The sequence below is a fragment of the Melanostigma gelatinosum genome (assembly GCF_949748355.1).
Source record: "Melanostigma gelatinosum genome assembly, chromosome: 12".
Classification (NCBI taxonomy): domain Eukaryota; kingdom Metazoa; phylum Chordata; class Actinopteri; order Perciformes; family Zoarcidae; genus Melanostigma; species Melanostigma gelatinosum.
Genome location: NC_136645.1, coordinates 17,204,851 through 17,226,636, shown reverse-complemented (window position 1 = coordinate 17,226,636; position 21,786 = coordinate 17,204,851). Strand labels below are relative to the sequence as shown.

Here is a 21,786-nt window from a genome sequence, read left to right as displayed (position 1 = left end):
GTTTTGAGGGAACAGTGAGGATTTATACATTTAACACCTGGTCTGAGGAATTTCAGCAGATATGTCCATACATTTATTAACAACATATCGACTAAACTGAAATAAAAGGGGACACATTACTCTGCAGCTAATGTCTTCTACAGAGCATCCCCCCACCCCACACACACATACACACACACGTCTCAGTAAGAGCACTTCAAATCAAACTGTGAGTGAATCAAAAGGTGTTACAGTATACTTTATTTGATTGACTTTGACCGGGTGAATGTGGAATAAAGTCTGCATTTAAAAACCTCAGTTTCAAATAATAGTTTACTATTGCTGTCCGAAATGCGTAAAAACACAACGAAAAAGAACAAGAGTTTACCCTTAGGTACCGGTATATTGAAAGACAAATTAAAAGGGCTTTATTTAATTTATTGAATGGAAGGGGTTTATTTTCCAGAATATAACTTCCATATAAAGTTTTGTTTGTTTGTTTTTTATTTTATTTATAAATAAAATTATTATTGTGTTTAAGTGATGACTGTCATAAAGTCAAGATGTTACACACTCCGGTACAATAGGTGGCGGTATGCGGGGACCTTGCACGTTGGTTTGTAGTCCGCCAATAAACTGAGAGAAGAAGAAAAAGAAGACGGTCAATAATTTCTAAAGGCTGAGACCATTTATATTTGAACAGAGCAGTTTAAACAGACGGGCAGATTAAACTGCATCGGTGAAGAAGCTCTACTCCCCAAACATGAAGATCTTAAACAAAGACGAACTACAGATCGCTGAAGGAGTTCTGCTAAAACACTTCCCCAAGAGCTTTAAGGTAGACGGCTGCAAACACGTTCCTCATTATGTCATGTAATCGCAGTGTCTTGACATTGTCGCTCTAAACCACGTGTCAAACTCAAGGCCCGCGGGCCGAATCCGGCCCGCCACGTCATTTTATGTGGCCCTCGAATCCGCCAGCAAAAAAAAATTTTTAATAAAAAAAACTATATATATATATATATATATTTTTGGAAAAATAATTAAAAGTTAGACTTGATAATAAAAGGATCCCCATGGTCGAAATTATGAGATATAAAGTTGAAATGATGAGATAGCATGTTGTCTGTGTACCGACATTAAAACTATCACAACAGGTGGACAGGAGAGGAAACAGCCCGAAAAGAGGTTTTCCAACGATTGAAAAAGATCGACAAACAATCCCAAAATGTCCACGAAGAGAAAAATTGATGCAGAGGGAAGAAAATGTAATGAAAGATGGGAAAGCGAATACATGTTTGTGCTTCAAGGAGAACAACGGGTCTGTCTTCTGTGTTATGAGGCGTGTCGGTGATGAAGGATACAATTCACGTCGGCATTTTGACACCAAACACGGAGCTAAATTTAGCCTCCAAGAAAAACATCAAACTGTCCAAAAATTAAAAGGCAGACTGCAATCACAGCAGAATATATTTACACAGCTACAGCCCAGTGCATGCTGAAGGTATGTGAGCAGAGCTCCGACCAGATACAGACTTTTACAAATGTCAGTTTGTGAAGAAACACCATCGCAGACCGAGTTCATGAACTAGCAGCAATCTAACAACACAGCTAGCTAAGAGACGAGCAGGTACTCGTCTTCTTCATTAACTGTTGATGAAAGCACAGACAACACGGATACAGATCATCTATCATGTTCATCAGACCTGACTCTCAGTGAGCAGCTCTTGGATGTAGCTGCATGCACAGAACGATGACAGGGAGGAACATTAGTGATGCAGAGAGGTGACACAAACAGCTTTGAACAAAGTTAATGTAATAACTTGTGTTTGATATGTGTCTTTGTTATTTTCTTTAATAGTTTGATCTTTGATAGAGTCATGTGGGTTTCTTAACCCTCAATTAAAATGATTTATGTCATAATAACAGAAATGTGTTTAAATATCATTTTTAATTTATATAACTGCATGTACAATATGTTTACACTTGAATAAACAATAATCAAATGCAGAGAGTTATTTAACAATATGTTAGGGAGAAGTTAGTTGTACAGTCTTACATTTACAACCGGCCCTTTGAGGGCGACCGTGATGCTGATGTGGCCCAGAGTGGAGATGAGTTTGACACCCCTGCTCTAAACGTTTGGTGCGTGCAGGTGTACGGTTTCATATTTGGGATTAACAGGAAGAAGCCAAGCACACTGGAGGTCATCGTTGATACGTGGCCTGATTTTAAGGTCATCATTTGTCGACCTGACCCCAAGGTGAGGTCACATACCAGTGGAAACATTGTACATATGTCGTGTTTCTGGAGGCCACTTGATTGCTGAACCTGTAGTTTATTTCACAGAACAAGCGCGCCCTGGAGTTCATGAAAAAGGTGACCTACTTCAGCATGGATGACCAGATTTTAAGGAAAATGCTGACAGAAGAGAATGCAATTGACTGGAGCACGTCCTTTTTCATTGGTGGTGAGTTAAGGTCACTGCAGACAGTGTTTATCATTGGACGGGCCACGCAGGTTACTTGTGGCAGTGTAACTCAGTGGTGTATAACTAAGTTACCGTTAAGTACATTTACTCAAGAACTGTACTTGGTTTCAGTTTTAGATAATGTTAGTTTGCTTGATATAGTGCCTTTTCCTTCCTAACATGTATATTTTCTGACAACTGTTACTTCACAAATACAAGTACGAGTATTTTTACAGTGTGGTATTTCTATTTATAATGAGTGAAGGAGGTGAATATTTCCTTCACGACTGTTGGAACCTCTTAGAAGAATAACAGAATGGCAATAAGCATGTAAATCATTTTTGTCCTCCAGGATTTGATGTTTCCCATGAAACCATGCTCAAAGAAGTGTCTTCTGACCGAGAAGTCAACAACAAAGTCTATTCTTTGGTGCATCTTCTGTATTTGCCAGACAGCAGTCATCTGCCCACACCAGCAGCTGACAGGTAGTCAGATCATTAAAATGTACTTTTAAGGATATATGTGCATATTTAGCTTATATCAACATACGTTAAAAGTAAAATATTACTGTTTCATTGGTTGTCATTATCTGATTCTCTACACAGTGAGCTTGAATCAAGGATTTCATCTCTTAACCTCTCCCACGTTGACTTGGTGAATAAAACCTGGAAGTTTGGAGGGAACAAGCAGGCTTACATGAACATTAAAAACCTCATCAGCAACTTCCCATCATGCTGCATCACTGACGACCAGGGTCAGCCCGTGTCCTGGATTCTGGTGTATGATTACTGTGCGTTGGGCTTATTGTACACTCTGCCAGAGCACAGAGGGAGAGGTTATGCCAAAGTCCTGGTCAGCACCATGGCCAGGAGACTCCACACCGAGGGCTACCCAGTGTACTGCTTCATAGAAGAGGACAACATGGTCTCCTACAACATCTTTAAAAACCTTGGCTTCATTGAGGACCCCTCATACAGGGCGTCATGGTTTGAGTTAAAATTTTGATTTTGAAGCTATTGTGATTGAATGTACAGCTGACACGTTATCAGGTAAACGTAACGTTTTAGTGAATGAAAATGTGATTAAAACGTTATGTTTACACATTATATCTGCTTTCCAAAAAGCATTGAATCAAAACCTGGACTGTTATTAATGGTGGTGTATGTGAAAGAGGCATCAACTGACACAAATAAAGAATAACAATGTCAGCTTTTCATAATAGGTTCAGGGGTTTGGAGGAGAGCTCCAAAGTAAATCAAGCCCTTGATTCATTCTTTGCTCTCTGTCAGCACTGAACAATCATCAGATGATGTTCATACACCCTCTATAGAGGCTATCTCATTGTATGCAGGCCAGTGCAATTAATATGGTTCCTCAAAATAAAAATCATGTTTTTTTTCACGTTTCAAAGAGAGTATGTTTTTCTTTTCACATTACTACGCGTCAGTGTTCTCAGTGACAATTTAGTTCAGGGTCAATGACAGAACTTTTTAATGTATTTTATTTGTTTCTGTAACTAGAAACAAAGGCTTCACAATTCTGAAGCTTTAAAACAGCCTTGAGGGTCTCAGTGTTCTTTCTCCAGATTTGACCAGTTTAAGTACAATACATTCTTTTTATAGGTAGATTTAAAGGCTATGGTCTCGAGAAACAACATTGCCATTTTTCATCTTAATAAGAGAAAGATTAAAAAAAGGGCGTCACAAATTTGAAACTCGGTTTACAAGTATTTGACCTGTGGACAAGTGTTAGTCTAAAATACACTGGGAAACAGTGGTGGAAAGTAACATGTGCTCAAGTAGGCTACTGTTTTCATTTTGAGGTACTTGTACTTTACTTCACAAGTTATGCTATACTTCTACTCCACTACATTTTGGGCGCCACTATTGTAATTTCTACTCCATTTATTTAATAACTCTCCAGATTCATATAATTTATGTGATGCACAAATCAATCATGATGTATTTTTATTGATTAAGCTATACCCATCATTGCTATTATTACGATTTATTATTCGTATATTATTACTATTATCAAATCCACCCTTCCTCCCTCCCTGGACCCGTTTCAGTTTGCTTACCGAACTAAACGGTCCACAGAGGATGCAATCTCCTCCGCTCTACACCCAGCCCTCACACACCTGGACACTAAGAACTCCTACGTCAGAATGCTGTTCATAGATTTCAGCTCAGCATTCAATACAATCATCCCCCAGCAGCTTGTGTGTAAACTTACAGACCTGGGCCTCAGCCCCTCTCTCTGCAACTGGTTGTTGGACTTCCTCACAGAGAGACCACAAGCTGTTCGGGTCAACAACAACACTTCGAACACACTAACACTGAGTACGGGGGCCCCCCAAGGTTGTGTGCTCAGCCCCCTTCTCTTCACCCTGCTGACCCATGACTGTAAACCCAACTACAGCTCCAACCACATCGTGAAGTTCGCTGACGACACTACCGTGGTAGGTCTCATCAGCCACAACGATGAGACTAACTACAGGAAGGAAGTGAACCAGCTGGTCCGTTGGTGCCAAAATAACAATCTCTTCCTCAATGTGGGGAAAACAAAGGAGATTGTTGTTGACTTCAGGAGAACCCACTCCCAACCCCCCCTCCCTCTGACCATCAATGGTGCTGCTGTGGAACAGGTGAGCAGCACCAAATTCCTCGGTGTGACAATCACAGATGACCTCACCTGGAACAGCAACACCACTGCACTGGCAAAGAAGGCCCAGCAACGCCTGTACTTCATCAGGAAGCTCAAGCGAGCAGGAGCCCCCCCCCCCATCATGCTCTCATTCTACCGAGGCGCCACTGAGAGCATCCTCAGCAGCTGCATCACGCTGTGGTTCGGAAGCTGCACCGCCTCCAACCGCAAGAGCCTGCAGCGCATTGTGAACTCTGCCCAGAGGATCATCGGAGTCTCACTCCCTACACTACAGGACATTTACAACACCCGCCTCACCCGCAAAGCACTCGGCATTGCGGGTGACCCCACCCACCCCTCCAACAGCCTCTTCAGCCTCCTGCCTTCAGGGAGAAGGTTCCGCAGTCTCCGTTCGAGCTCTACCCGGCTGAGGAACAGCTTCTTCCACCAGGCGGTCAGGATGCTGAACTCTCTCCCTCCCTCTCTCCTCTCGCTCCCCCTCTCTCCCCCCCTGCCATCTCTCCCCTGACCTCTCTACCCTCCCCCTCACCCACCTTTCCCCACTGCCTCAAATGGAACATACCAGGACATCTACTCCCCCTCACACCCCTTCCCTCATCCAGCACCAGTCACTTTTTATCAGCACCAGTCACTTTTTATCAGCACCAGTCACTTTTTATTCTCTGCTGCTACTTGTTTAATCCTTTATCTAGGCCCTTATGTTCTTAACTTTATTCTATTTTATGTATATGTTCATGTCTATATTACACTGTGGGACTGCGAGAAACGGCATTTCGAATTTTCTGTATGCATAACACATGTGGAAACTTTGACAATAAAGTGAACTTTGAACTTTGAACTTGAACTTTTGAACTATTATTCCCGCCTTAACGAGTTACGACATCGAAGTGACATTAATGCATCACCAATTTTAATTCAGTAATGAATCAGGAATGGACCAGTCTGCTTTTGTACTTTTATTTGAGTACGATTTTGAATGCAAAACTTTTGCAAGTATTTGCGAGTAGTTTTTACAATGTGGCAATTCTCTCCATTTAAAAAAGATCTGAATGCCTCTTTCACAACTGCAGTTTGTGAAAAAAGAGCAGTTTTTAAGTCCACCGATAGTTTCAGTTTCGAAAGTGCGAGTCAGAGGTCCACTGAAAAACGCCCTAAAAAAAACGTTCGCCCAGCATTTACTCACTGCGTTCCCAATCAGTTGAATAGTGTTCACTCTGTACGGCTTCGTTGATCCTCCGGACTGGAAAGAAGTGACCGTGGAACTGACCTGAGAGCAGCTGAAAATGACTGAGACCCTTCTGGAAAGATATTTACCTCGGTCACAACAGATGTGTCCAAGCTAGTATAATAAATAATACAATCTATAGCCTTTTGCAAGTCGATGACTAATATTAGCCTATAATATATTGTTTGCTTGACAACACCTTTAAACATATTCACTGCCTCAATAAGTGATGCTGCCCTTCTTTGGATTACGATGTAACTATTTCATTTTTAAGGTTCATGGTTGTCTGCTCCTCAGAAACAGAGTCAGATCAGACCCTGTGAGGGTCTTTGTGGACAGATGGCCAGAGTTCAATGTCCTTGTCTGCAAATCCCAATATGGGCAGGTAGCTACTTATCTATGTGTAACTATGTATATACACGTATGTATCCATATTCCTGCATATACAGCATCACATCTCTCTTTTCTTGCAGAAGGGTGATCTCTTCAAAGACATAATGGTTTTTGCAAAGGATGAATCTATTCTAGAGGAAACCATGAGGACCTTTGCCTTGGTAACAGCATTAAGCACTTTCGCTCTTTTCATCGTCTCTTGAATAATAATCACAGCATTCATCTTTTATTCTCTTCTTTTCTTAGCACATTGATTTCATGGCGTAGCCCTATGCATGTTGAAAAACTATAATTGCACTTATGCACTGTGTCTTTAGGGTATAAATCTAGCTTAGTTTTATCATCTCATCTTTTATTGTGTTCAAAGTCCTCCCATCGTTATGCATATCATGCAACCATTTTATGCCATATTCCTTCATCACAAGAAGTGCAAAGATCTGTGCCTTAGTGCCATTACATTATCTGAATTATACGGCCAAAGAGCAAGGTGCTAGTAAAAATAAAACGGGTGAAGAAGAAAGAAGATAGGGAGAGGTATTAAATCATGGTTAAGAGAACCGACATTGTTTTCAAATGTAATGCTCCTGCAGACACACCTGTATTTCGTATCCTTTGTATGGTTGTTTTTTTGTTGATATATCTCTATTTATTTTTTATAAAGCCTTCTGTGGACAAGTGTTGTAAAAAAACATAAATATATATGACAGTTGTAATGCTACTGTGATGTCCATATCAAAACTGAACTAAACTAAGATGTGAGATGGGATAACGGGGTTCTTATCATAAGGGGATTGACGCCCTCTATTCTAAGATGACTCGGTAAAAACATACTCATTAACTGCTTCTTTCAAATAGCAGAGGGTCCTGCTGTGACCTCAGTTTGTCTTCCTAATACATCAATATTTGCGGTTTCAAGACAAAGATGAAATCACTTCTGCTAGACTGAAATCTTTAATCCTGTATTTAAAAAATTCTCAGAACTCAAAAGAAATACAAATACCAAATCAAGTTTCACACATTTATTAAAAGCATTTCCTTCATAACTTCTCTCCAAGGAATCAATCTTCGCCACATGGAGATAGTCAAAGCAGTGGCATCAGAAAAAGGCGTGTCCAGCAGAAAACTGTCAGTGTGTCACCTGATGATACTGGGGGGCGTATCCAACCTGCCCTCTATAGATAGGTAGGGCCGAGCTAGTGTCTAGTGTGTGACTAAATCATTATCTTAGGTTTAATAGTTCATTAATAAAACAGGACTCCGCTCTGTTCTGCATCAGCTCAGGGATCTCACTAAGCTCTCTGGATGAATCACACGTTGGCTTGGTGAATCAGACATGGAAGTTTGGAAAGAACGAGGACGCCGTCAGGATGATCTGGAACATGCTCGCAAACTTCCCCTCCTGCTGCGTGCTGGACGCAGAAGGAAAGCCAGCATCCTGGATCCTGACCTACGCGTCGTGTGCGATGGGCATATTGTACACTCTACCAGAGCACAGAGGGAAAGGCTACGCCAAAGTCCTGATCAGCGCCATGGCCAAGAGACTCCACACTGAGGGGTACCCAGTGTACGGCTTCGTAGAGGAGGAGAACGAGGTCTCCCACCGGCTCTTTAAAAGCCTGGGCTTTGTTGAGGACCCCTCGTACAGGGAAGCCTGGTTTGAATTCAATGATTTTTAAATACATCAAACAAGGCCTCTAAAATGATGAGTTGCTCCCGGTGTAGAAAAGGGGAAAGAAATTAGGGTTTAGGGTTGTATCCTCCTACTGCATGGGAGCTTGTTATATTTTCACTTCAGGTTCAGTTGCTTTAAACTGAAGTGACCTGCGCTTCATGGACATGCCCTTGCAGACCTCCCTTCAAACATCTCATCTCTTTTGCTCAAAAGCACTTGATGCATGACTGGATCTGAAATGAAAATTTTTAAAATGTTAATTGTGTGCATATTTATTACTTGATGATGAAAACAAAACATATATTCATGGATAATTATGTTCTCATCGTGTAAATACTGCATCACTACATAACCTGTTTACTTTACAGTTGATACATTCTACTATTACGAACCAGGCTATTGTATTCATCTATCTTAGCTGCTGCACCACTTCATTTCTTAGATTCTATTTAGAGTTGTTGGTTTTTGGGGTGATTTTTCTTTCTAGCTATCTTTGTCTGTTATTATCTGTAAGAGCACAGTCGGGGGGAGCATGAGATCTAAGATGTTCGTTGTCAAGGACTGCCTCTCTGTAACTGTCAATAGTACATAAACAGTTTTTATTGTTATACATGTTATAACAACAAAAGATCAGGAGCGTGACATTTTATTATGCAGACTGCTCTGGTGCTAGGAGTAACTCAAATTAAAAGTTGTGATAGAGCTACAGGCAATGCCAATACTCCTCATTGATTATTTTTGAACAACAACATAATCAAATCGTATTAATGCAATTATTTCTGAATTAAATCCATGATTCATTAAAAACAAAGTGGAAATTAAAACGTTTTTTCAAGGGATTGAAAAACCTGCTCAATGGTTTACCTTTGTTCTGTGAACTCTTCGAGACGAATCAACCAAGTTGTCCAGTACTTCAACATCAGCTCTGAGCTCAGCTGATGAACATGGGCCGGTGAGCCATCCTTGTAGGCGACCACAATGAGTCCATTTTCAACCTGGGAAGAAACAAGTGGGGTATGGCGTTTTGTGTGACACACTGTAGCAGACATACAATAATTAGAAAGATTAAATGTGTTTGCTGTTATGTCAGCTATGTTTTAAGTACAGAATCTGAGAGATGGGTAAACAATCTGGGTGAAAAGCTGAGAAATAAAAGATGACCACATCGTTTATCTCGGTAGATCACCTGGTATTTGTAGTTGTCGTCATTGTTCAACGCTCCGGCATAGGCTGCCACCTGAACAGGGTTGTCATATGTGTTGCTCAGGAATGGTTTGGGCTTCTCTGAAGTCTTCCAGTCAATAACACATAGTACGCCCCTGCAGACAAAAATGTGCCGTCAAGTCTGGTATAGAAACAGTAGAGCCCACCGTTGTCTGCAAACCACAATATTTACCTGTAGCGAGCAACACAGTCCACAATTCCCAGATAGTTCAGCGTGTCGTGATGCACAGTGCTTTCAGTGGCTCTCACTGCTCCGACATCCTCCAGCACGTGAGAGATGCTCTCCATGTATCCCTGCACCTCAGGTGGATACTCTGAAGTCTCCGGAGGATTTCTGTTCTTACAAGTTGCACCTGACACCAGGATGTCCTCCACAGCTGAATGGAAAAGCCTCCCTTGCCGAAATAATTCTGGTTGAAAACAACATCCTTTGGTCACTTTTCAGTTTGTCCTGCCTCTACAGTCACCACATCTAAGCTACCACACCACACATACTTCAATAGCAGCTTACATTGAGGTTACAAAACTTACTCTGACTGTATTCTTTGAAGCCTTCCTCTCCGAGCTCTGCGATCATCCTCCTCTTCCACCTGTCCAGGTAGAAGATCTGCTCCGGGGAGAGCGTCTGCTGAAGAATGCGGGTCACACTCGGAACGGAAGACCTGCCTGCCCGGTTTAACAAAATCCGGACTGGAGGTCCTGACTCTGGCTCCTCCGGTTGTAGAGTCTCTTGGAAGTGTAAGAAGGGGTGCAGGGTTTTGGGTACCCCCATCTCTGGTCTCGAGGAGGGCGTTGGAGCTTTGACAACAGGTCCATAAACGTGTTCGTCCTCCGTTTGGAGGGTCTCGGGTGTTTGGGAACTGACCCTGAATGACATGACAGACTTCACAAGAGAAGAGTAGCGCTCACTGTCCACTGAGCTGTACGGACTGGTTCTCTTTCGGGATCTTACGCAACTGTATGCTGAGAAATTGCTCACAGAGAGGGCGGTGCATTGGGGGACAATGGTGCCTCCAACGCACACCACGCGTTTAAGAATGAACATTGTGACCACTTCACAGAACCAGAACAATAACTTAGTTGTTAGCTAACTACATAAAGCCTACGTGCAGTGGTTTCAGTGTTTTCACGGTACATTAAAGAACAGTCCCTTCATTGTGGTGACGGTACTTGCCCGAACATGTTCCAGAGCAACTCATCCAAACAAACACCACTGTTTCCATACGACGCGCCTCTCCGGCAGCACACACTTCCGTAGAAAGGACATGAAGTTCCGGGGAAAGGATAGTAACTACATTACCCATAATGCGCAGTGTGTCATTGCAGCCCGTGGTGCTGTCAATGGGTGGTACTCATGTTATTTACTTTTATTTACTTTTAAGCTTACCACGCCTCATCTATCCGTTACCTAATGATAACAAAATGCAATATTCATTTTTTTTAAAACAAGTTATCATAAAGCATTGATATAAAACCACATGAATATAAACTTGAAGGGTGATTTATGAGTGATTAGGTTGAAAGCAAATCGTAGTGTTTGAAAAGTCGATGTTGTCCAATCAAATTGCCTTTAAGGCGGGCTTTAACTGTCGTCATCGGGAGGGTTTGACAGTTCGTCAGGCATCGAGCAGCAGAGGCAGAGCTTCCTGCAGATAGTTTTGTTATTTGGGTTGCTGGCCTGTTCTTTCCGTTCCGTCGATTTCAGTCCCATCATGACGTCCACCATAGACGAAAGCAATAAGGAAAAGGTGAGTTAAATGTGTCTGCACGTACATTGCAGTACAGGTCAGCCCTGGTAGCATTAAGGCAACTATTAGCTGACATTAGCGGTTGCTCTCTGGCTAAGTTATTGCCGCTAATTTATGTTGTTTTCTGTGTACATAACGCTAGCCGCTGGCTAAAGCTAGCAAAGGTGTTATCGATTAATCTAACGAGAAGTGGGTTGCGTTACACCAGTGGTGTCAAACTGCATTTATCCAGTAAAAAAAGTGTTCTTTGTTATGGTAACGTTAAATGTACAACAGTGAAGGCAATGGTTTCCTTACAACACAGAGGAAAGTAAAATACGTTACTCTGTATGGCATTAAGCTTTATTTTCTTCTACGTTTGGACCTTTCACGAATGTTTTGCAGAGCTGTGCAGCACATAGGCCATTGACAACTCTGTTGACTTACAGTGAGCTGAAATTATTTAGCATTCTTACTATCAAAAACAACTTTATTAATGGGGTGAGACGACACAGGTACACTCTCTGAAATGTCCATTAAGTTGAATAAACACCTCTAAAACAGTTACAAAAACACAGAACATTGTATCCTCTGCAATGGGTGTCCCTAATAAATTGACAACTGAGTATAAGGTTTGTGTGTATATGCATTCGTTAGTGAGAGAGTAAATAGTGAAGACTGTTCATTCTTTATGCCATAATGTAACGGATGAACAAGGCTGACAAACTAGTCCTTAAGCCAAAGCAAGACTGGAGTCTGTACTATTAGATCCAAAACTAACTGCTTCCAGAACTTTTCCCAAACACCCCTCAGACACTTCTATCTCTAAACTCATGGAAGAATGATTTCTCAGGGCCGTTATGCAATGTTGCAACAGTTATGAGCTGTTTATTGATGTCCTTGCTACAGGCAGTCCCACTTCTCAAAGCTTAAATCCTCAGTAGCAAACAGAAATGTCAACGAGGCAACACTGTAGATAAACTGTCAAATAAAATGAATCGAATGGCTTTTCTGATATTGTTCAAAATGGTGATCAGACGAGAGACCTGTTGGATATTTTTTTGAAAGCCAGATTTGAAACAAAGTGACCACAAGCACAATAAAAATGCATTTGTACATGATGCATTTTTGATCAGCCAGTTACATTTTTTGGTAACTTTGGTGTATTCTTTCTCCTTAGATGCGCTCTGTGTCTGTAGATCTAAACCATGATGCCTCTCTTTTCATTGACATTCCTGATGCACTCTGTGAAAGGGACAAAGTCAAGTTTACTGTCCATACAAAGGTAAAGAAAGAAATGTTTGTATTCCAACACATAACTCAACCACTAACCGTAACAGCATTCTATAAGGGTAGATGCTGATATGTTGTTTTCTTAATGAAAATACTGTTGAATTATGTTTGTTCCCAGACCACACTTAGCTCTTTTCAGAAGCCAGACTTCTCCGTTCCCAGGCAGCATGAAGACTTCATCTGGCTACACGACACTCTGGTTGAGACAGAGGACTATGCTGGCCTAATTGTAAGTTGGACTTATAAAGACACATAAAGATCATTTAATCTGTCATAAATCTTAAATCATTTTTTATTTCCTGCTTTATCATTCATAGATTCCTCCAGTGCCCCCAAAGCCTGACTTTGAGAGCCCAAGAGAGAAGATGCACAAACTGGGGGAAGGTGAAGCCACTATGACGAAGGAGGAGTACACTAAAATGAAGCAGGAGTTGGAGGCGTGAGTGTGACACTCAACCAAAACAACATATGTGCATTGTGTTCTATAGACGGTGTCGAGTTAGAGCCTTTGAAAAAAACATCTTGCTCTATCTGTTTTATTTTGTTTTCAGTGAGTACCTGGCCGTGTTCAAGAAAACTGTCCAAGTCCACGAAGTCTTCCTGCAGAGATTGTCCTCTCACCCCATTTTATGCAAAGACAGAAACTTCCAGATTTTCTTAGAGTATGACCAGGATGTGAGTTCCCCGTTATGCTGACTTCCTTTCCCGAGTTGTCAGTTGGAAAAGAGGAAGCAGAGTTTACTGGAGACCTGTGACACATGGCTTACATCCTGCTGTGATCAGCAGTTATCTATGCATTCTTTGTCAGTCAGTGGCTGTGTTGTTTGTTAACATAAGATTTAAAGTCTTTATTTGAGGACGATGTAGTGTGATAAAAGAACATAGGCCACATGCTTTTATGGACTAGATTGTGATGCAATACAAAAACAAGGAAGTATTTGTAAAATCACAAACATTACTTCCCTGCTACAAATATATCACATTCCACTCATAGGTTTTACATGCATCCTGTCTAAATTCTGTCATTTTAGCTCACTGTGAGAAGAAAGAATGCCAAGGAAATGTTTGGTGGATTCTTTAAAAACATGGTGAAGTCAGCTGATGAGGTCCTTATCTCAGGAATAAAGGTGAGGCTGATGCGTGATCTACTTACATTATACTCGTCTTTACAGTCACAATGTTGTAGCCACTTCCCCCAGTTACCTTTGTCTGTTTGTGTCCTACACAGGAAGTGGATGATTTTTTTGAGCAGGAGAAGACATTCTTGCTCGACTACTACAGCAAGATAAAAGATTCCACTGCCAAAGCAGAGAAAATGACACGCTCGCACAAAAGTACTACAGGGTTTTTACACGACTACTTTGTTGCTGATTTAGAGTTTAGGAGAATAAATAAATTTATATTTGGAATTTGTTTAGTTTTGATTGCTAATTTCTGTTCTTACAGATATTGCGGATGACTACATCCACATCTCTGCCACTCTGAACAGTCTCTCTGCTGATGACAGCACAGCAAATAAAAAGTGAGATTAATATATCATTTAATGTGTTTCATGCAAGGACATACTTTGTGCAGAGGTGTCCATGTTATGGCTTTACTTTTCTTTCCTCAGGCACCTGGAGAAGATGGCAGACCTGTTTGAGAAGCTCAGAGTAAGTAAAACTTCAATTACCAACACAGCTTTGTAGATATTAGTTCTGATGAGTACACGCATACATGTCTTCATTTGTGTTCCTGCAGAAAGTAGAGGGAAGAGTAGCATCTGACCAGGAGCTGAAACTCACAGAGCTGCTCAGATATTACATGAGGGACATCCAGGCTGCCAAGGTGAGAAATGTTTATCTTCTGCCTCAATGTGACCCGTTCCACCCAGGCAGAACAATACTTAATGAAATATCAAACGCTTACTGCAACAAACATGGCTTTTTGCCTCATTGTTCTTTATAAGTAAATCCAAGTTAAGATTTATGGGTAAAGATGAACAGAAGATCATCTACATATTTCAGCAGCAAGGCAGCCATTTTCCAGTCAGCATGGGATCAGAGATGTTGATATTTGTTGTATTCAGCACAAGGACTAATTGCAGATTTATTCAAATTTAAATATTTGCATTTGAGGAGCAGCACGAAACCATGTTATACAGAAAAGAAGTGCGTGTATTCTTAATTATTATTTTCTGTCCAGCACATCTTCTGTTAAAATCTTGCAAAAATGAAATTACCTTTTTTGAATGATTGGACATGAATGTATTTCTATATATTTTCCAAATGAAGGCCAGTTATCGCTCTCTCTCTGTCTCTTGCTCTCCCCTTTTCTTATGTTTTAAACAATCTGGAACATGTCAGGACCTTCTGTACAGGCGAGCTCGGGCGTTGGTTGACTACGAGAACTCCAACAAGGCTTTGGATAAGGCTCGACTGAAGAGCAAGGACATTCCCCAGGCAGAGGAACACCAGAAGCAGTGCCTGCAGAAATTTGACAAGCTCTCTGAGTCTGGGAAGAAAGGTTTGTGCATCCGTGCACAAGAGATGCAGGGTCCTTCTGTACTTGCTTCCTTGTGTGTAAAATGGTGCGAGCCCTTTTTTTTTAACTGGACACTGTTCTTCTCACAGAACTCACCAGTTTCAAGGGCAGACGCGTTGTGGCCTTCAGGAAGAACCTCATAGAGATGGCCGAGCTGGAGATAAAACATGCCAAGGTGAGCAGCACAATACAGCCGACCGACTTCTACACACATACGCATCGTGTCTTTAATATGTAGATTTCAATCAATCAATTACCATTACACAGCCATAGTGTGATTAATTAATGTCGCATGTACCTGCAAACATCATCAGTGATATCTCACTCATCATCATCATCATCATCAAATGTTAGAAAGATAATACATGTAAAAATGATAATATTATGAATGATAAAACAGAGAATACTAAATCAGTTGTGTACCTGGTTAGCACTGGTTTAGCTTGGATTCAACAGTTTGTCATTTGGGGAATACTGAAACTAACACAAATGGCAATGTGTGGTTGGGAACCTCACCACATTCTACCAGTGGTCAAATTTAAAGGTGTCAAATTCCAAATTCAGAGCATATCTATGTTGAGGGATTGCCGTCAAACGGCTCTACACATTGCAACAACTGAGCCGGTGGCTATCAGCTAACGGTGCTTACAGCAAAAAACGTGCAATCATGAGAAGTGAAAGCTAAGTGGTTGTTCCATAGTGAAATCAGCAGGTAGCAGCAGAGCTACGCCTCTGTTATTTTGGCCTGAAGGGAACAACTATATTATCCAAGTACACCAGTAACATCCGCCTACAAAGTAATGCGCAAAACTAACTTTCTTTCTATATTACTGTCATATATTTAATGCCTCTATTGCAATACCCTGTGTTGAACAATGAAAGAATATTATAAATATGCATCCTATTAAATAACTATTTACTGACTTACTCATTTCAAATTTAGCACCTTTAACACACCTCCGGTTTCTTCTTGGTGCACTTAATCATTTACACCTCTTCACATCTAGTCCATAAACTTGCCCTTGAGTGCTCAAAGAGGCAAAACTATCAATCTCTCAAATAAAAGACTTTTCAATTCGAACAAGAACAGTTCGTCTGTTTTGTGAGATTGCCCTGAAGTACCCACTTTGATTACGCTCACCGTTCTACTCGTGCACTTGAGAACCTTCTTGTGGATGTCTTTGTTTCAAATTGATGATGTTTACAAGGCGTTTCATTGTCGCCCAGCAAGCTTATTGGGTTTCCTCAAAATATGTTGTTTACACTTGCAAGTGCAGATTGTTGCTGGGATAGAAGGCGTGCATTTACATGCTTTATTTGGTGAGATGTTAGATGACAGACTTCTTCAGGAGTATCAATACTGTTTTCTCCTGTGTCCACAGAACAACGTGACTCTATTGCAGGGATGCATTGACCTGCTCAAGAGCATCTGACACGTATTTGAGTATGTCTGTCCTACCATCACCAAGTGACCAGTCATAGCAAATGGAAACTTGTCATCCCTGGGGCCTTGCATGGACGCGTATCCAAGCCCTATCTTTGCTCCCACCCACGGGTCTGATGCCACTTTAAAACCCTGCACGAGACCGAGTGTCTTGTAAGCAGAATGTCTTCATGTTTACAGTCCCTGTCCTCTGGTCTGTGGTCCATCCTTTTCCATTATTTATGGAAGTCTTGGAGAATGAGGCTGCCAACATTAAGGTCTTCCATTCCTTTGCAGCACTAATAGAGGTGAATTGTTTTTTTCCTAATTTCTTGTTTTCTAATTATTACACTCTGCACATATGCCTTTTTCCTCATATTCTGCCGCCATAAATTTAAATTCAACGCTCTTCTCTCGTGTACACTTTTAAATACTTTTCTTTTTTTTTTTAAGGGTTGGAACATATTTTTTGCATAGCTATAACCTAAGTTTTATGATTCATATGCTTTTGGGGCTTTTTTGTTTGGTAATGGAACAGTTTTACAGAAGCAAAACTAGTGCTTGGGGGGGGGGGGGGGGGGGACTAAACATCTTGGGCTCTGAGATTAGAGTAGTACCAAACCAACCCTAAGAAAAAAACTCATGACTGACTTATGAGGCGAGACCAATCCGCCAACATAAAGTGTTCTCAAATAGCTGCACCTCACCTCAGGAATGGACAGTTGGATCAGTCCCCACATTCTTGTTTATAAGACGTGGCCTCCGCTGCCACAGTTATCAAAGATGCACATTCGTTTTGCAAATATTGATGAATCGGAAGATTTCAGCTTGAGAATGTTGAGAAAAATAAGTCAAACGGTAGACTAACGGAGCATCTAGCATTTTTATCAAAGCAAAATCAACCTTAGTAATTACTCTGAATCTGCATTTAGCTTTTATTTACCCAATTAATGCGTAATACCCCTCCACTTCATGTATCATGTCCTCAGCTGCTTCTTCACCCCAACCAACTGCCCATTCATTTTCTGTGCGTAACTATTGTTTTTCTTTATTTTGCTCTAAAATTCCCCTTTTTGTTATTAATGGGGTCTCATGAATCAGGCCTGATATATTTACCAGATCCTCGACACATTTTGTTTATTTAAAGAATTTATAGAAAGATGCACTAAGAAAATAAAGAGATGACCAGGCTCAGTGGAGTGTTAAAATGCATTATAGTTTTTTAAGAAATTGAATGTATTTCTAATGGATTCCAACTGTGTGAATTCCTTTACATTGTGTTTTCTTACAGAACATTAGCCTTTTTTATACATTTGTAACTGGCATTGAATAAATCCTACTTTCCCAAGATTGATTTGTGCCGTTCTGTATTTCTTTTGGGGGTTTATGGCTTATTTTGAAGCAACGATACAACACGTTTTCTGTGGTATGAAAATGTACATCTGTACTTTAAAGAGTGCCCTATCATACCACTAGGTGGCGATATCTGTCCATCCATGGCATCCTCTTTCCATTAGGTTTTCGTGTGTGGGACTTTGAATTCCAACACAGCTGTAAGCACAAAAGTTTGTGCTAAATCCATTGACCACAGTGGATCCTGTGAAGGGACTGTCTGGTGTATTCGGTACGCTATGAGGAAATGCCAGAGTGCTCATGGGAATCACCACCACTAAACAGAGTGCACATTTCAAGTCCTACTTTATGAGTCGCACTAAGCTACATGACCGAAACAAGTAATCTGCAGTAACACTACAGCTCTAAAGATCTTTATATAAAGACAGGTAGCACTTGCAACAAACTGGCATACTTACAGAACTGTTTTTAAGCAATTATTTGTGTTGCATTACTCACACGAGGTGAAAGGTTACACCTGAATGAGACGTGGACTAGGGAATGATCCGGTGCATGGACAGAATATATGGTACCTGCCCATGATGGATTAGTCAATATTGACATCACTAATAGTGCAGTCGCAGTGAACTTGTTTGGTCAATTCACTGATTGGCCGAAACCACAGACGAGGGCCAATGAGATTATAACACATCAGTGGAAACTGATAACGTGTGCCGACTGGGATCGGAGCAAACAGTATGTGAAGGTCTGACATTATAGAAATATTGCTATGATGGAACCAAAGACCAAAGCCTCTTTAAGGCCCAGACATTAACATGATGCATCTGTTTTAAGGGGCCACGGTCAGGTAGTTACTTGTGGAGAGCTTATTTCATTTCACTGTCTGAGGATGTGCAGTTACTGATCCGAGTATATCAGCGTGAAACAGAAGTATCGGAGCTAAATTTAATCTGTTTCATGTTCCGTTTGCATAGCTGCTGTCTTATGATAAAGAATTCTCTCCGTTCTTGTTCTTATAGCAGAAAGAAAACTTCTGAAGCAATAGTGTAATATGTGTCTGCCCTGGAGTAAAGGAACTAATCTGCCTGCTTCAAAGATTTATTTTGCTGACTATAAATTTACTTATCTCCTCTTGGGGGAGATAATTTGCCGGCTCTAAACGTATGACAAAGGGTACGATTTTGCACATTTTCAGAGCTTTTGGAGACATAATCAGTGATTGGCCGTTAATAATTAATTCAGCTCCATCTTGACGATCCCAAATCTTTTCGAATCCTCAGTCACACACACTATTAGACTATCGGGCCTAGGAATTTGAGAATGCATAATGGAAAGCGTTAACCAAAAGGACAGAGCAAATAATAGGGGGAAAAGTCGTGAGTTCAGATGTACGATTTCATGCTGTCATGTCAGGAAATACCGGTGTTTTTGAGGCTTTTACCACTTTGGCTGAGGTCATGGATAGGTGAACTGTAAAGAACCAACATCTTACTTACGCCGACTGAGCCTGTGAAAGCACCTGCCTCATGTCCCACAGCTCTACAGTGCTCAACTGAAAAGTCATAATGAATGCAGACAGGAGGAGGATTCATGAAGCATGAAGGCCTCCTCAAATAGAAACTGTGTCCTCTGACGGGACACACTTTAAAAAAAAAAAAAAAAGTGCACCTGCAGGGCTTTCTGACATAACTGAACTGTCCGCGTTTCCTTAATGAAAGAGAACATGATACCTCTTCCTGGAGCCCATCAGATAAAGTGCAGACACAGCTACGGATTTCTTCAATCCTTTTTCCCTACCTGTCTGCCTCCTAAATTGCATAATATACAGTCAGAGTAAAGGCAGACCTCCAACTCTCAGGCTGTGGGCTCATACTCTATAGCTCTCTGATGTCACACCTCCAGCCTCGAGACCCACAGCTTTCTCGTTTGTGTGTTCCATTTTGGAACTTATGTGTTGAGAATTTACATAATACTGAAGAAAAGGACATCATTCTTTCTGCTTCTCAGAGAATATCTCAATACTTTTGTGTAGACCATCTGAAGGACAAGTATTTTCTTCCTTCAATAATGTAATTCTGTCATTAACACGACACTGCACAGCTCAAAGGCCCAGAGGCCAAACCTATTCTAGGTTAGTGTGCCCTGCCCTGCTCAGGCAGTCTTTTGCTTTCATGCACACAATACAAACAATCTCAAATTCTAAACAATTGACATGCATGGACCAACAACAAGTACTAAATCACGTCACACACAACAGAAACACTTTGAGCGGGATTAATCGTTCATATTTCACAACTCTTCTTGCAATGCTGTTTAGTAAGTATAGGGCTAGTTATCGTCTTGATTATCACAATATACAAATACTGCAGCGAGATGGAGCCAAACGAGCAAATTTGCTGAGATTTTGATAGCTGGCACACTGCAGAGTCGGTGTGAGAAAAGGGAGTGAAAATACCACACATCAGTTACAGCAACAATGCAAAGTGAAGGCAGTATCACTGACGTGCATCAGATGAAAACAATAGCTGTACTTTTTTTAGAAACCAGTGGCCAGGTGTGGAGTTGTATTGGTTTGTAACTAATAAGACCGTTGGTACAAGTGGGTTTAATAAACAAGAACTGATCTGACCCAGGACACCAGCTGAATATCCTTATTATGTTGTAGTATCGAAAACAAGCAGCAATCCAAAGGTGTCAAGGAACATGGTTGAGTAGAACTATGTTATTCACACTGTTGGGTATATTGTTATGTATTGTATTATGTTCTTTTCTCTTTATTAAGTATTGTGAGTTGTTTTTTACAATACAATTTGTTGACGAGGACAATGTGTGAGTGTGACTATAGGCTGGAGCAACAAGCGCGTCCCCTTATCAAACTGTTTTATTGAATAAAGTTGAGGAGGATGTAGTATGCCTATGACAACACTTTAAATGAGTGACCAGGATAGGTCCGCATTTCATTGTCATCATAATTATGACTTACAAAGGCACACAACGCCTTCAAATTGTTTTAAAGCGTTGGGCGTTAAAATAATAAAGGGTGTGGGAAACAAACCATCTAAGAAGGACTGTCAGTCACTTGTGCTAACAATGTTACTCAGGCGTGGCTAATGATAATCATTTCTGGGAAGCCTGTGTCCTTGTTTGAGCTTTACTTCTGGTGAAATGATTCTGATGCTCTGGTCTATCGAGAAGTGGAAAATAAAGATAGTGGGTTTCTATAGTTGTAGCAGTACAGTACAAGCTATTTATGCATCAGAGATAAAGGATAGTTTTGTTCAAACCCACAGGACTCTGTTATAAATTCAATCTACCAAACTTCCCAAAGATACTACAAGTGTGGAGCTGGATTTTTAAAAGACATCTTGAACCAAATTTCCATATGGCAACAAAACATCTTCGGCTTTTGTTTCAGTATGAACATCATATAGCTTCATAGAAGAGCTAGAACAGAAGAAGCTGATACATGATGCATAAATGATACCGACAGACTAGATTAGATTTGACAGACTCGATTTGGAACGAAATGATTTTAGGAAACTCGAGGTTTATGCAAACAAAACTATTAATGCTACACACACAGTGTTCTCTTTAAAAGGCATCAAGTATAACCTCTCTCAAAATAGCAAAGATAAAGGTCGGGACCCTACTTGAGCACTTTTCTTGAGTTGACGGACGCTAGAATACACTTTAAACGAACCTTTTGTTTGACTGAAAACGGTCCCACTATATGAGTCTTTGCATACACAGAGAAGACTATAAATCCCAGCATGCTCATTTCCGGCTTGAGTGCAGTCCAGCCAATCAGAAGCGCTCTGGATTCATGGCAGCTATCTG

The 21,786-nt window shown here is 40.9% G+C and overlaps 4 protein-coding genes across 4 annotated transcripts; 3 read left to right on the top strand and 1 right to left on the bottom strand.

The window, feature by feature from the left end:
• Positions 1 to 742: 742 nt before the first annotated feature.
• Positions 743 to 3,768, top strand: LOC306786141 (glycine N-acyltransferase-like protein 3; the record flags this gene model as incomplete). Its single annotated transcript, XM_079280814.1, has 5 exons — positions 743 to 817; positions 2,135 to 2,242; positions 2,329 to 2,449; positions 2,802 to 2,934; positions 3,055 to 3,768. 5 exons carry the CDS (start codon positions 743 to 745, stop codon positions 3,452 to 3,454), a joined length of 837 nt encoding a protein of 278 aa, XP_079136940.1. The 3' UTR covers positions 3,455 to 3,768.
• Positions 3,769 to 7,545: 3,777 nt separating this feature from the next.
• On the top strand, positions 7,546 to 8,418 carry LOC306785755 (glycine N-acyltransferase-like protein 3; the record flags this gene model as incomplete). Its single annotated transcript, XM_079280208.1, has 3 exons — positions 7,546 to 7,553; positions 7,713 to 7,916; positions 8,011 to 8,418. The coding sequence occupies 3 exons, from the start codon at positions 7,546 to 7,548 to the stop codon at positions 8,408 to 8,410; spliced, it is 612 nt and encodes a 203-aa protein (XP_079136334.1). The 3' UTR covers positions 8,411 to 8,418.
• An 83-nt stretch (positions 8,419 to 8,501) lies between these two features.
• mgme1 (mitochondrial genome maintenance exonuclease 1) lies at positions 8,502 to 10,844 on the bottom strand. Its single transcript, XM_079280813.1, has 5 exons — positions 10,162 to 10,844; positions 9,803 to 10,040; positions 9,593 to 9,725; positions 9,271 to 9,401; positions 8,502 to 8,639 (listed from the first exon to the last, which is right to left on the bottom strand). Exons 1-5 carry the CDS (start codon positions 10,673 to 10,675, stop codon positions 8,600 to 8,602), a joined length of 1,056 nt encoding a protein of 351 aa, XP_079136939.1. The 5' UTR covers positions 10,676 to 10,844; the 3' UTR covers positions 8,502 to 8,599.
• A 405-nt stretch (positions 10,845 to 11,249) lies between these two features.
• On the top strand, positions 11,250 to 17,149 carry snx5 (sorting nexin 5). Its single transcript, XM_079280717.1, has 13 exons — positions 11,250 to 11,378; positions 12,538 to 12,642; positions 12,769 to 12,879; positions 12,968 to 13,089; positions 13,202 to 13,325; positions 13,682 to 13,777; positions 13,879 to 13,984; positions 14,097 to 14,172; positions 14,263 to 14,302; positions 14,391 to 14,477; positions 14,996 to 15,155; positions 15,263 to 15,348; positions 16,556 to 17,149. The coding sequence occupies exons 1-13, from the start codon at positions 11,343 to 11,345 to the stop codon at positions 16,604 to 16,606; spliced, it is 1,200 nt and encodes a 399-aa protein (XP_079136843.1). The 5' UTR covers positions 11,250 to 11,342; the 3' UTR covers positions 16,607 to 17,149.
• The last annotated feature ends 4,637 nt before the right edge of the window (positions 17,150 to 21,786 follow it).

Excerpts from the sequence above, each read along its gene's own strand:
- mgme1 (XM_079280813.1), bottom strand. The coding sequence starts at position 10,675 with ATGTTCATTCTTAAACGCGTGGTGTGCGTTGGAGGCACCATTGTCCCC. Across the intron at positions 9,726-9,802 it reads GACTGTGTTGCTCGCTACAG|GGGCGTACTATGTGTTATTG; the intron begins GTAAATATTGTG and ends TTTTGTCTGCAG. Across the intron at positions 9,402-9,592 it reads ACGACAACTACAAATACCAG|GTTGAAAATGGACTCATTGT; the intron begins GTGATCTACCGA and ends GTTTCTTCCCAG.
- snx5 (XM_079280717.1), top strand. The coding sequence starts at position 11,343 with ATGACGTCCACCATAGACGAAAGCAATAAGGAAAAG. Across the intron at positions 11,379-12,537 it reads ACGAAAGCAATAAGGAAAAG|ATGCGCTCTGTGTCTGTAGA; the intron begins GTGAGTTAAATG and ends CTTTCTCCTTAG. Across the intron at positions 12,880-12,967 it reads AGGACTATGCTGGCCTAATT|ATTCCTCCAGTGCCCCCAAA; the intron begins GTAAGTTGGACT and ends TATCATTCATAG.